This window comes from Macaca fascicularis, chromosome 6 (assembly GCF_037993035.2).
Source record: "Macaca fascicularis isolate 582-1 chromosome 6, T2T-MFA8v1.1".
NCBI classification, from domain to species: Eukaryota; Metazoa; Chordata; class Mammalia; order Primates; family Cercopithecidae; genus Macaca; species Macaca fascicularis.
The window spans coordinates 167,131,178-167,145,617 of record NC_088380.1 but is presented as its reverse complement, the minus strand read 5'-3'; the positions used below and the strand labels follow the sequence as shown (position 1 = coordinate 167,145,617).

The window sequence follows — 14,440 nt, the reverse complement described above, 5'->3', positions numbered from 1 at the left end:
ACTAGGCATTGAAGGATATTGATTAGGACTTTCCATGGTAACTGACAGAAGCAATTCAAACTAGCTTAAAGAGAAAAAGAATACGCGAATGAGACTGTTTTAGCACAAGTATCTGGAAAAAGGGCTTTAATAATGTAGTCATGGCACTTGCTCCACCTTTCAGTTCTTCTTGGATCTACTTCTATTTGTGTATTGATGTCATTGTCTCCTGCCATAAGCAGGCTCTCTCCAAGTGCCAAGAAAAACACGGCTAGTGGCAGTCCAGGGGCTACCTCTTTGCAGTCAACAATTCAAAAGAAAAGCAATGCACTCTTATGGAGATCACGTGGAAAGACTCTGATTGGCTCACTTGGATCTCATGCCCACCAATTCAACTCCTAACTGGGCAGAAAAGGAAAGGGTATGTAATTCACATGCCCCTGCTGCTGTAGCCAGAGAGCAGATAGAGCACTAGGATGGACCTTTCTTCCCCTACCACCCGAAACACATGAGAGTCATCCAAACAGAGTTCCCCAATGGAAAAAGCCATGGATTTGTGGTAGAAATATGGGTAAGGCTTTGTGGAGAGGCAGAAGAAGATATAGTAATTAGAGGGAACGGCATATGTAGGTGCAGAAATGTAAACATTGATGGTGCATTTGGGAGTCAGTGAGAAAACCACCCTGACCAAAGCAGAGCTTACCTATAAGACAGTGCTTTGCAATAGAGGGCAATTTTGCCCCTCTGGGAAGATTTGGCAAAGTCTGAAGACATTTTTGGTTGTGCCAGCTGGGGTTGAGGGGGGCTGCTACTAGCAGGTAGTATCTAGTGGGTAGAGGCCAGAGATCCTGATAATCCTACAATGCATAGGACAGTCCCCTCAACAACAAAAAAAAAGGGTGAGTTTAGGCTTTATCCTCTGTTACACAGGGAAGCATTAGAAAGATGTTTAGAAAGACTAAGGTAGCTTGTACATACTCTGCTTCTTCTGCCTGGCACCCCTCCTCACCTTGGCCACCTTTGTATAACTAGCCCTTTTTTTTTTTTTTTTTTTTTTGGAGATGGAGTCTTGCTGTGTTGCCAAGGCTGGAGTGCAGTGGCACAATCTCCACTCACTGCAAACTCCGCCTCCCAGGTTCACACCATTCTCCTGCCTCAGCCTCCCGAGTAGCTAGGACTACAGGCACCCCCCACCACGCCTGGCTAATTTTTTTGTATTTTTAGTAGAGACGGGGTTTCACCATGTTGGCCAGGATGGTTTCGATCTCCTGACCTCGTGATCCGCCCACCTCGGCCTCCCAAAGTGCTGGGATTACAGGCGTGAGCCACCGCGTCTGCCGGCCGACTAGTCCTTTTTTGTCCTTTGGGACTCAGCTTAAATATCACCTACTGAAGAGATCATCTAGACTTTTCAATCAAAATAGGTTATCTCACAGACTTCATACCATTATTCTTTCCCATGTTTTCCTCTTATTTGCACCACAATTTTGAATTATATGTTTATTTGGTTGCTGGTTTCACATTTGTCTGGTAAGCTCTGTGGAAGCAGAGACCTTCCTTATTCGTTCATCACTGTGACCCCAACATCAAGCAGAGTGCCTGGTGCATTGTTGCTGATATTTAATCAACTGATTAATCTGAAGGTTGATAGTAGGATTGAAATGGTGTTGAGCATAGGAGGTGGATAGAAAGAGGAAAGAAGGCAGTCCTCTAGATTTCTTCTCTGCTTGTTCTGATCCACACTCATCTCCTTTCCCTGACTTTCACAGCACCTATAGTTCACAATATGACATGTCAGGATTTTAAGCAGACATGAATTTAATAAAAAGAATCAAATAAACTCAGAACCATTGCAGAACAAGTTCTGGCTTGGGCTTGCAGGAATGAGTCCCAAAACCCAAAGCCCACCGTCGTACTAACCCCACAACCCCAAGGGAACAGTTACTTCTGCCACAGTCAGCAGGCCAGCGACTGGCCCAGTCTGACTACAGGAACGCAACATCTTAGGTGTAATCTGGGGATCAGGAACTGGCAGAACTCCAGAGTCACACTGCACCTTCCAGGTTACCACCAGCAAAGTGGATTCCTCCCAGGCTGCTGCCTCCTCTTCACGTAACTGTTTTTGTGTTTGGTTTTTTGTTTTTCTTAACACAATTTTGAATTCAGGTCTTTCCCAGGTGCACAGGACTAGCTAAACCTAAATTATAATGGGAGCCCCAACAGCAAGGAGTCTAAGAAATGGATTTTTAGCTTTCTAGTCTCTGTTGTATAGGAGGGCACACCAAGAAGAGTTTGGACAATTGTGGAACAAGCCAATCTGCCACATCTGCCTCATGGCTGCCCCACTCTGTGGCCATCAATGTCATATCATTCATCTTCTCTAGATGGATACTAGCATGTTCTCTAGATGTGAGTAGATGTGAAATGAATTGAATGAAATCGAAGGGGAAAATCCTCTTTCATGTTCACACTTTGCACCTTTCCTATGGCACTTAATTATATTTTGCCTCCTAGTGTAATTTGTGTTCTCATTCAGAAGTTCATCTCTTTGTCCCCATACTCATAATAGGTAATAAATGTTTTATAGACTGTGGCCGGTGCGGTGGCTCACGCCTCTAATCCTAGCACTTTGGGAGGCCAAGGCAGGTAGACGACCTGAGGCCAGGAATTCAAGACCAGCCTGGGCAACATAGTGAAAACCCATGTCTACTAAAAGTACAAAAATTAGGCGGGTGTGGTGGTGCGTGCCTGTGGTCCCAGCTACTCAGCAGGCTGAGACAGGAGAATCTTTAGAACCTGGGAGGTGGAGATTGCGGTAGCTGAGATTGCACCACTGCACTCCAGCCTAGGCAACAGAGCGAGACTCCATCTCAAACACAAATGTTCGTAGACTGAATTCAAGACAGAGAGTAAAGACAGAGGCTAGGGAGAGGAAGTTCTAAGCCCCATTCTAGCTTGACACAGTTCCTACAGCTCGTAGAACTGCCACTTCAGAAGTATTTTGCATTGCCTGCTACATGAAACCATCAGCACTGCAAGGAACCATAGGACAAGGACCCAGGAACTCTGCTAGGCTTTAGGAAACCTAGGTTCCAGGTATCCTTCAAAAGTTGGGAAAACATTTGCCCCCATTGATTCAGTCAGTAGTGTTTACTAAATGTTTCACACTGCCAGGTATAGCACCACTGCCTTTCTTATACTTTTCATTAACCTTTTTTTTTTTTTTTCTAACCAATGAGAGCATACCAGTGATTTCAACCTCTGTCATAATGGAGCCACATGGATAACACACAGATATTACCACTCTACCCTAGGAGAGGGGCTTTCCTGAGCCCTTTAGATTCTGAATGACCTCCAGGCATTCTAAGCAGTTTCCTCACCTTTCTGATTGCTGACACATCTGACCCAAGGGGCAGTGGATGGAAGTTTCCTTTCCAGCCATCTGTGTATCAACACCCTAAACTCCACATGTTATCATTCTTTCATTTTCTAAGGTCACACTTCCCCTACATTCAGACAAGTCTCACTGATCTCTCAGGGTTCACCTGAAACATCACTTTCCCAGGCCTTCCCCTTACTGCCCAGTTTATACTTTTTGTTTTCTATAACACTCATTTCACTTGTAACCACTTGTTTCATCCCCAACTGGAGGACTCTAAGTTTCATGAGGGTAGGTATCAAGCCTATTTGTTTCCCTCTATATCCCCAGCACCTTGCTTGGGGACTGACACATAATGGATGCTTATCAAATATTTGTTGAATGAATGTTTGTTGAGCCTACAAACTTTCATTCTCAAATGGTGTTTATGTAGTATTAGTAATAATTTCCTACATAGTTCAATGGCTTACCAAACATCTTTATGAGTTAGTATCCCAACTTTGGGGTAAAGGCAGTGCAAGTAATACTCTCCCAATTTTTTAGAAAATAAAACACGATCTATGAGGTTATCTGACTTGATTAAGGCAGTGGTTCCAACGTTAGAATTCAAATGCATAGCTGTATTAAAATTCTGACTATAAATTTTGTGTCAGTTACCAGCTGTTAACCAGATGCTCTTGCCGTGGAGCGAAATATGGGTAGCTAGTGGAAGAGAGCAGTGGAAAGAACAGGGAGAAGCGAAAGCCAGGCCTTGGAGGATTTCCTTTCCTCCAGTGCCTGCTTGATTCCTACACAGGATTGCTTTGTCTATCCTGGGAGTTGAGACCCTCCATAAGTCTCTCAATGACTTGAGGTTGGGCCAGAGAGCTAGTGAGGCCAGTGAATCCTCACCTTCTGGGGAGGAGAGAAATGAGAGCTGGGACACAGGGCACTCACCCACAGTAGTGTGTATGTGCACACTCACATCTGGACAAAATCCACACCAAGGCATGCATACAAATCAACACAGAATGAGCCACTGCACAGTCATACACACATTTAAACATGCACCCCACATACAGATGTCTAGCCACTATCCTGTACATCCAGCCGCTGATGTGCACTCCAGTTGTACACCAAGCTGCCGTCTTGGACATGTGCATGCACATGTACATACACCAAACAGCCCTGATGAAAAATTTGGATAAACGCACTTTTGCGCACACACAACTAAACACATCCATATGATTTATCATCACACTCAAGTCCATGCACACCTTTGCAAACGTGTGGGAAACAATCACTCTGATCACTCTGGTGCACACAACCTCCAAATGCACTAACAGGCTCTACCCACGCAGAGATGCATCGACACACCCGAGTTGTCATCAGCACTGCAAGTTTTTTCCAAACAGCTGCTAAAAAGAGAATGCTGCACTGCGGGCCAGCCCACGTGACCGGGAGGAAGGCTCTCCCGCCCATGACGGGATGGGAAAACTATGCCTGGGGCCGACGCTCGGCCCGGCTGCTGCAGCCGAGGAAAGCCGGGACGCGGAGCCCCGCCGAGAGCTTCTTTGCTCCGGACGCCCCTGGACGTGGCGGACAGCCGCGAGGGTGAGTGGCCCGCACCGCGGTCGGGCGGGGGCGGCAAGTGCGCGCGGGGAGGAGGAGGACTTGCACTGCTGCGGGCGGGGCAGGATGCGGAAGGCGGGAGAGCTGCCAGCGCGCCTTTATTGCGGGTTGGGCAGCTCGCGCATTCCTGCCTCTCGACTTCTGCCTTCTGTATTATAACACAAATTAACATGTTTTGAGTCCATACTGTGTGCCAGGCTCTGTGCCCTGTGGTTTACCCGTTACAATAGTAATACCCGTAGCTCTGCCATTTATTGAGCGCCTACTTTGTGCCAAGTCCTGCCAGCACTTTACTTGTGCTCTTTCATTTTCATGACAACGGATTATCCCTGTCTACAAAAGAGGAACTGGGCTCAGAGACATTAATGATTTGGACAGGGTTGCACAGCTAGTAACTGATGAAAAAGGGACTTGGAGTCTGGTAAATCTGAATCCAATACCCGAGCTAACAATCACAGTTCACATGTACTGAATGCATTATTTCATTTAATCTTCATATTTATTTAAATATATGATACAGACTGGCAAACTGAGCTCAGAAAGTATTGAACGGCAGGCAGAGATTTGTACCCAATGCTTCTTGACTCTCTTCACTCTCCTTCCCTGCCTAAACTACTTGTCTTAATATGCTTTGTCCTTACTTCTCCATCCCCACTGCTGCTGCCGCGTTCTAGGACCTCGCTTTTCAGCTAAACAATTGCAATGGGCCCTAATACTCTCCCAGCCCAGGTCTCTCCTGTGACACCATGAGTCCCTTGCACTACCTCATTGTGATCCTCCTCTGCTCCTTGACCACAAAACTGCCCTGCTTGGAAGCCTGCAGCGGTCCCTTCCTTAGACTGGCCATTTCTCAGAGACCCTGTGTTTCCACCATGCTGAAGTAGCAGTAATAGAAAGACAATGTCCTACATAGGGCAACCCAAGGCTGGTACTCAGTTAGCATTGTTAAAAATCTGTCCTCTCACATCCTTATTTTTGCCTTCCCTCTGCACCATTCTCTAATTTATTCTGTCATCTGGAGTAATTATATCAATTACTCCTGCTTTCAACTGCCGGATCCTCAGACTCTCCACACACATTTCCAAGCATCACTACAGCCCTTCATTGTAACACATCAGATTCACTGCAGAATTTGTTTCCTCCCAAATGTCTGACTTCTCCCCATCTCCTAGCAGGGATACCACACTTACCTGTCTTCCAATCCTTAAACCTTAGGGTTACCTTTTGTTTTAAATGTTATAAAAGTAACGATGCTCATCACAGGAAATTCGAACAGTTCAAAAGTTAGAAAGAGAAAAGTAAAAGCCTACATACTCCCTCCCAATTCTGAAAGGTAACCCCTTTAACAAGATTTTGCGTCTTTTCAGAAAGTATTTCCCCAACCCTTCTGTACATATATATACTCTATATTTGTGCTTTTTTTTTTTTAACTCAAAAAGAAGCATACTTTACATTCCATGGTACAACTTGCTTTTTTCACTTAACAGTGTGTCTTCGCCTTGTTTACATATCTACATATACAGGCCTACTTTGTTCTTCTAATGGTGTCATAGTGTGTCATTGTATGGATGAACTGAGATATTTTTCACAAGGCTGGAGTCATCTTTGAAGCCACTCTGTCTTCATCGAATATTCAGCAAGTTCTCCAAGATGTCACTTTTTTCTCTGCAAATCTCCCTATTCTTCTCCCGTCTCTCTATTCCTTCTCTTATCCTGACCCTGCTAATCAGACAGTCTCTCTTGCTGTCTCAATCACTGATGCGTCCTACTCCTGAATGTTCACTGTGGGGTAACAGAGTCCCTCTCCACACCCACGGCTTCACCCACTCCTTCTTCCAGGTCAAAGGCCTGCCAACCTTAATTTGCCTCTATGAGATGAACTCCTGCATAAATCAAACTTCTATTAGTTACATTCTATTTTAGCTTTTCTTTCTTTTTTTTTTTTTTTTAGATGGAGTCTTGCTCTGTCGCCCAGGCTGGAGTGCAGTGGCACGATCTCAGCTCACTGCCATCTCCGCCTCCTGGGTTCAAGCAATTCTTCTGCCTCAGCCTCCTGAGTAGCTGGGACTACAGGTGCACGCCACCACAACCAGTTAATTTTTGTATTTTTAGTAGAGACGGGGTTTCACCATATTGGCCAGACTGGTCTCGAACTCCTGACCTCGTGATCCGCCCGCCTCGGCCTCCCAAAGAGCTGGGATTACAGGCATGAGCCACCGCGCCCGTCCCATTCTAGCTTTTCTTTTGAAAGGAATTATGTGCCAAATATTTATCGAAGCAAATAACCTTCCCATGGATTTGTTCACTTCTATTAAGTGGCTTACTCCTGTAACACACATACACATGCGCATACACATCACTGCCCTGTTAGTAACTCCCCTGTTAGCTGAGGGGCCATGGTAGTGGAACTTGAGCTCTGGGCTCCTAGCCAGCAGGACTGAGTTCCACCCAAACTTTGACCTAGGAAAAGTAATTTTTCCCTTTTCTGAGCTCTGTTTTCTCTTCTGCCAAGTGGAGATGACAGTATCAGCCTCTTAGAAGTGTGGGGAGAATTAAGGGAGATATGAACATCAAAACTTTGAAATAAGAACACACAACATACATGGAGAATCATTACTCTTTTCCTCTAGGTTAGGGGTTGCAAACCCAGATACTGACAGGGGCTGTGCACAATGTGTATGGGAATGGGATGCATGATATTTGGGAGTGGTGAGGACTGTGAACACTCTAGAACACAGGCTGTCTGTCCTAGTCAGCGTGGGGCACCATGACAATAACACAGTCTGGGGACATGCAACAATAGACATTTATTTCTCACGATCCCTAGAGGCTGGAAGCCCGTCATCAAGGTGTCTGAGTGTTGGTTTCTTCTGAGTCCTCTCTCCGTGGCTTGCAGGTGGCCATGATCTGCTGTGTCTTCACATGGTTGTCACTCTGTGTATGTCTGTGTCCTGATCTCCTCTTCATATAACGACACCACTCATACTGGATTAGGGCCTACCCATATGACTCATTTTACCTTGGTTACCATTTTTAAGGTTCTATCTCTAAATGCAGTCCCATTCTGAGAATCTGAGAGTTAGGACTTCAGTGTGCGAATTCTGGGGAGACACAAGTCAGCCTGTAATACCTTGGCTCAAGGGGCAGCTACCTGGTGACCTGCGTAAATGCAGGCTCAGTGCTGCCCAGATCCTTCTGCTGCTCAAGAAAAGCTGCAAACGTCGATGTTAATATAAAACCTCCCAAGTTTTACATTGGCAACAATTTCCAATTAAAAACCCAAAACAAAAAGTACAGAGTAGTCTGTGATCCACGTGAGGCCACTGATACGCCAATCGGTCCCTGTTTGTCTAGGCTCTAATTTCCTCAGTGGCAGGGGCATGTTCCATAGCTTTTTAATCCTTCTCAGCCAGTCTTTGCACGTTGTTTATTCTCTCTCTCTCTCTTTTTTTTTTTTTTTTTTTGACAATGTCTTGCTCTGTTGCCCCGGTTGAAGTGCAGTGGCACTATCTCTGCTCACTGCAGCCTCTGCCTCCTGGGCTCAAGCGATTTTTCCCCCTCAGCCTCCCAAGTAACTGGGACTACAGGCAGGCACCACGACGCCCAGCTAATTTTCGTAGTTTTTGTAGAGACGAGGTTTCGCCATGTTGTCCAGGCTGGTCTCGAACTCCTGGGCTCAGGCAATCCACCTGCGTTGGTCTACGAAAGTGCTGGGATTACAGGCATGAGCCGCTGCACTCAGCCTACACATTGTAATATTAACAAAAAGTTAAAAGCTAATCATTGAATGACTAAATTTGAATTTTTACAATCTTGTTGAAAGTAGGGCACACCTGTAGAAATCCTGTACCTCTTTGCTTTCATGCCAAGCTATAAAATCGCATTAGCCATTATAACTGCCTTCATAGCCATTGATGCCAAAGTTTGCAAATGTTCAGCTCCTCACAGGGTCGCTATTACAGCCACTTTACGGATGGGAAAACAGCAGACCCAGGTCTACCCAGGTCTGCTTGTTTATTTTCATGAGTGTGACAACCTTCTCCCATGACATCCTCTCTCTCTTTGTTCTCAGGAATGATTATTGTATCAAAAATCACGACTGTTACTGAGTGCTTACTGTGGGCTAGTTGCTGCATTATCTCATTCAATATTCATAATTACTCTATAAGGGAGGTGTGAGCAGTCAAATTACTTGAGGGAGGCATCCCTAAAGACCTCAAATAATTCAAAACTGGTGTCATTAAAAGCTCACCTGCTGAATGGAAAACCAAACATCCTATGTTCTCACTCATAAGTGGGAGCTAAGCTATGAGGGTGCAAAGGCATGAGAATGACACAGTGGACTTTGGGGACTTCAGGGGAAAGGGTGAAAGGGGGGTGAGGGATGAAAGACTACAAATAGGGTACAGTGTATACTGCTCGGGTGATGGGTGCACCAAAATCTCACAAATCACCACTAAAGAACTTACTCATGTAACCAAACACCACCTGTTCCCCAATAAACTATGGAAATTTTTAAAAAGTTAAAAAAAAAATAGCTTACCTGCTGAAGAATGGTAGCTATTTCTGATTACCTATTAGGACAGTGCTGTTATGTGGCTCTAGCATAAACACAGTTTACAATTTACAATCCACACTGCCTTACAAGATTCTTGACAACTTTTAACTTGGGAAAATTGGGGTTATTTCAGATTTCACACATAAAGTGAAACAATAAATATTCAGATTCAAATAAGACCATACATTATTATCTTTCTCATTTTACAGACAAAGAAACTGAGACCTAGAGAGATTAAATAACTTGCCCAAGGTCAAACAGCTGGAAAATGACTTCACCACCAGACCAGCTCATGCTTCTCTAAGGGTAGACCTGTGGCCGGGCGCGGTGGCTCAAGCCTGTAATCCCAGCACTTTGGGAGGCCGAGACGGGCGGATCACGAGGTCAGGAGATCAAGACCATCCTGGTTAACACGGTGAAACCCCGTCTCTACTAAAAATACAAAAAACTAGCCGGGCGAAGTGGCGGGTGCCTGTAGTCCCAGCTACTCGGGAGGCTGAGGCAGGAGAATGGCGTGAACCCGAGAGGAGGAGCTTGCAGTGAGCTGAGATCCGGCCACTGCACTCCAACCTGGGTGACAGAGCGAGACTCTGTCTCAAAAAAAAAAGGTAGACCTGTATCTGATTTTTTTTTTCTTTGTAGAGCTGGTGGGGCGAGGGGAGGGGGGATCTCACTTTGTTGCCCAGATGGTCTCACTTTGTTGGCCAGACTGGTCTCGAACTCCTGTCTTCAAGTGATCCCCCACCTCAGCCTCCCAAAGTACCAGCATTCTAGATGTGAGCCATTGTGCCCGGCCCTGTATCAGAAGTTTAGGGTTACTCTGAACGCCCATCAAGGCCTGACCAGAAATGACTCCGTGGAAGTTCTTGGGCTCACCCAGAAAAGTCAAGGAAAACTTAGCCTTTTCTCCCTGACCTCTTCAAAGTTCAGAATTTGTTTCTCTCCCTCAGTTCTTAGATCTTGTAGTCCCTTTTATGTCATTCCCAGGGATTGTTGTCTAACCCCAAAATTTCCTTCCCCTGCCGCCTGCCTGGTGTTGGATGCTGTTACATCTAGATGCCGTTGGGCGCCTATTACAAAGGAAAAGGAGAGTGAGGCTCTTTTTTCCTGGTCACACAGGTGTGCCGGCTGGATGCTCAGGTAAGCAGATCATTATAACCTGCCCAGGTAGTTCTAGGGATCAGAGTGGGCCCTACAGGAGCAGCAACTACATCTTTTCACTTCCGAATCCCCAGTGTCCGGCCTCAAAGGCAATAATAATAAACCATACTATTTATTGGGTAGCCATGTGCCAGGCCACCGTATCATGCACACATGCACACCTGATAATCCCATTTGGCCCTGTCACTTGATGAGATAAGCACCATCCCGCTTCTTCCCTGGTCTCTGGATTATGGAGCATGGACACGCCAGGTGGCTCAAAGTTGTGAAGCCAAGACAACACCCCATCCTTCCCTCAGAGCAGAAACAGCAGGAACAAAGGCTCGGCCTCCCTAGGACTTTTTTTTTTTTTTTTGGTAGCACCTGACAGAGCCATAACTCAAACTAACAAGTGAAAATGGGAGTTTATGGAAGCTACCGGAGTCTCTACCTGAAATGTATGCAGGACTCAGGGTGGCAGATGAGGACTGGCTTTTGTTAGTTCAACTGCAGTTAGTGGCAATTACAATTTTAAACAAGGTCTTAAAATTTGTATTGTCACATTCAATATCCATTATCTTGTTTGATTTTTGGAATGGCAAGAAATAATAAAATAATAGAAGCTAATGCTTTTATACCTCTTGCCATATGCCAGGTCTTATTCTAGAAACATTAAATTCTCATAACAACTGTCTAAGGTAGGTTCTATTATAATCGTGTTCATGTTGGAGAGGAGGAGACTGAAGGGGAGAGATTAAATAACGTGTGAAGGTACTACAGCTAGTTCATGGCATCTGAACCCACACAGCTATGCTGGAGCTGTTGTAGAAGCCAGCCAGCACGCGGCTATTGAAGACTTGAAATGCTCCAGTCTGATTTGAGATCCGCTGCAAGTGTGAAATACATCACTAGGCTTCAAAGACTTAGTACTAAGAATGTACAATGTCTCATTAATAATTTTTATGGTGATTACATGTTGAAATGATGATATTTGGGAAATAATGGGCTAAATAGCATTGAAATTAATTTCACTTGCTTCTTTTGTACTTTTTTAATGTGACTACAAGACAAACTGACACGTGTGACTTGCATCGTTTTCCTATTGAGCCGAGCTGCTCACACCCACTCCCCCACTGCTGTGGTCAGGCATGTGGAGACGGGCCCTGGGGATGCGATACGGGGATGTGAACACCCTCAGCCGCCTTCTCTCCCCCTCACATCTCTCACAGCTGCTGCATTCTTCTCTCCCACGGCAGTCCTTGGTCTCCACGCAGCAGAAAACAGCTGTAGACAATGCCAAAGCTTGATGGCTTTGTCTTCGGCCACTCCAGAGCCTGACTCTTGCCCTCATCGTGCAGAGGAGGCAGCTGAGGCTCAGAGGTGCAGCAGGCCAGGGCCCCGGTTATGTACCACGTTCGTAAAGGCTGGGAGTGTATATATTAGAAGGTATAAGTCTTCAGCTTTAACACACGGGCTGATTTCCTCTGTGCTTTCAAGAATTCTTGCTGAGACAAACCCCTGGCTTCCGAGGCCTTGTTAGATCATGATGTGTCCTTGGATCTCATTTTCTAGGCTGAGCCAGAAATGAGGAGAGAGAAAGAGAGAAAATAGCAGATGAATATTTTCTGAGGCATCCTGGCAAGTGGGCCCCACGACTTCGCAGCCTCTGTATTTAGACTGTGGATTCTGAACAGTTTCCAAATGGACACTGATCCTGAGATCTGGAGAGAGGGGACATTTCGTGAGCACTGTGTGAGGAGCGGCAGCCAGCCGCTTTTTCCCTCCAAGGATCTCTTTAGCTTTTCAGAGAAGCTGGAGAGGACTGTTTCCAATTTACTTCCTGGAATTCGGGGAGGGCGTGGAATGTTTTTTATTATAGTATTCTATTCTCCCATCAAAGCGGATTTTCAGCAAGCTTCATCCGCAAGCAAGCCTTGTCCCTTTTAACACCAAACACCGGGAGAATTGCCCTGCTGGGTGAGATTTGGGTGTCCTCCTCCATCCAGGATGAGGTCTCCCCTGAAACACTCCAGGGGCTCCCAGTGGGAGTTCAGGACTATGATCCCTTAGTTCAGTTGCAACTAGTGACAATTACAATTTTAAATACGGCTCTAACTTCTGTATCATGTTTTGTTTTCAAATCCACTATCTTTTTTGATTCTCTGAATAACCCTGTAAGGCAGACTGGGCAAATGTTAATATGTCCATTTTACAGGTGAGGAAATGAAGGCCCAGATAAGATGAAATGACTTTTTCACAGTCACATGATTAGTAAGTTACAAAACTAGGACTGGGACCCCGGTCTTCAGAATCCAAGCCCAGTCATAGCATTGAGTTTTCCTCAGTGGCCAAGTGAGGCTTTGTCATCCACACTTTTATTGAGACCCTTGTGATCCCCTTGCTTTATAAATTGTAATAATACCGGTGGGCTGGGGAGGTCCTCAAACGCCAGTGGGACCTCAACCCCAGCCAGTGTCCAGGCTCTTGACACCATCTCAAGAAGGAATTCAAGGATGAGTTAGAAAATTGTGAAATTATGGTGACTTATTGCAAGGGGGAAAGTACACACTCAGGAAAGGGGGCTGTGGGCGTTCTCAAGAGGGAGTTGGGCAGAGGGGTTTGGGGTTTCTATCTTTATGGGTTTCTTTAACCAACAGGTAGAATATTCATGAAAATTCCTGGAAAAAGGTGGAGATTTCCCAGAACTGTGGTGCCACCTATTTCTACACCAAATATGGGTGTTCTCGGAGCTGTCGTGGCACTGGTGGGTGTGTGATTGAGTACATGAACGAGCGTATAAAGAGGTCCTGGGTGAAATCTCGATCAAATTCATCACCATGTTGGATCCAGTGGGTCTTAGCCAGCTTGGTCCACACCCTGTTTTTCAGGGTCTTATCGGCCTATACAGCTTCTAGTCATGTCAAACTGCTGCCTGGAATTTTCCTCCTGTGACCACCCTGGATTATTCCTGTCTCTGTAAGAGTGGCCAGTTCATTCAAGGTTGTTCAACAGCTGTGTGTTGAGTATTTACTCTATGCAGGTGCTGCGCTAGGCTCCGGCAGCCCAACTGAGAACAACATGCAGGGCCCATACTTTCCCGGACCTTCCATTCCAGGGAAAGAGCCAGACAGTTAACAAGTCAAGAAACAAACAAATGCATAATCACAAATTGGGCCAGATGCCTTGAAAGAACAGGATGGGATAAGAGCATATGCAGGGTGGGTGGAATGCTTTGGATCACATGATCAGGGCAGGCCCCTCTGAGGAGATGACATGAGACCTGAGACTTGAAGGATGAGGCTGGCAGCTACCTGAGGGCTTCCTGGAGGAGGTGAAGGATTGGGGGCATTTTAGGCACAGTTTTTTCCAACCGTGGAGCTTTTACAGTGTCAAACACTGGACTAGATAGAATCTTTGAACGCATTCCTTCACTCATTTCTCACACAAACTCCCTGAGGTAGGTATACTATCATTTTCATTGCATAGTTGAGGGAACCAAGTGCTGGGTGTTCCGTGGCTCTTAACCACGGAGTTAAATGCCACTCCTACCTGTCAGTGTGTCAAAACCTGATAACCAACAGGTCAGATTTATTTGAGCGTAATTTACACCTTCCAATCTGCAAGGGGAGATTGTTCAGCACCCAGGCCTAGCAGGCTTGCTCAAGACAAGTATTCCTGGAACTTCTACTGGCAGACACATTCAGGAAGGATCAGTGAGAGGCCACGTCCCCACTTCTGGCCCTTCTCACATCCCAGTCTGGTCAGAGGGCCCT

The 14,440-nt window shown here is 45.7% G+C and overlaps 1 protein-coding gene across 5 annotated transcripts in view; it reads left to right on the top strand.

The window, feature by feature from the left end:
- The first annotated feature begins 3,299 nt into the window (after positions 1-3,299).
- The window catches only part of C1QTNF2 (C1q and TNF related 2), a 57,712-nt gene continuing 46,571 nt past the window's right edge, over positions 3,300-14,440 (top strand). The window contains exons 1-2 of one of the 5 annotated variants that reach the window (XM_045394480.3): positions 4,818-4,951; positions 10,584-10,667. Coding sequence is in view for 3 of the 5 variants with exons in the window: in XM_045394479.3 (XP_045250414.1) it covers positions 4,701-4,951 (251 nt within the window). In the remaining 2 variants the exon portion in view is untranslated. Of the gene's footprint in view, positions 4,952-10,583; positions 10,668-14,440 lie in introns of all 5 variants that reach the window. The other 4 variants (XM_045394479.3, XM_073994702.1, XR_012414324.1 and 1 more) reach the window with 4 other exon arrangements.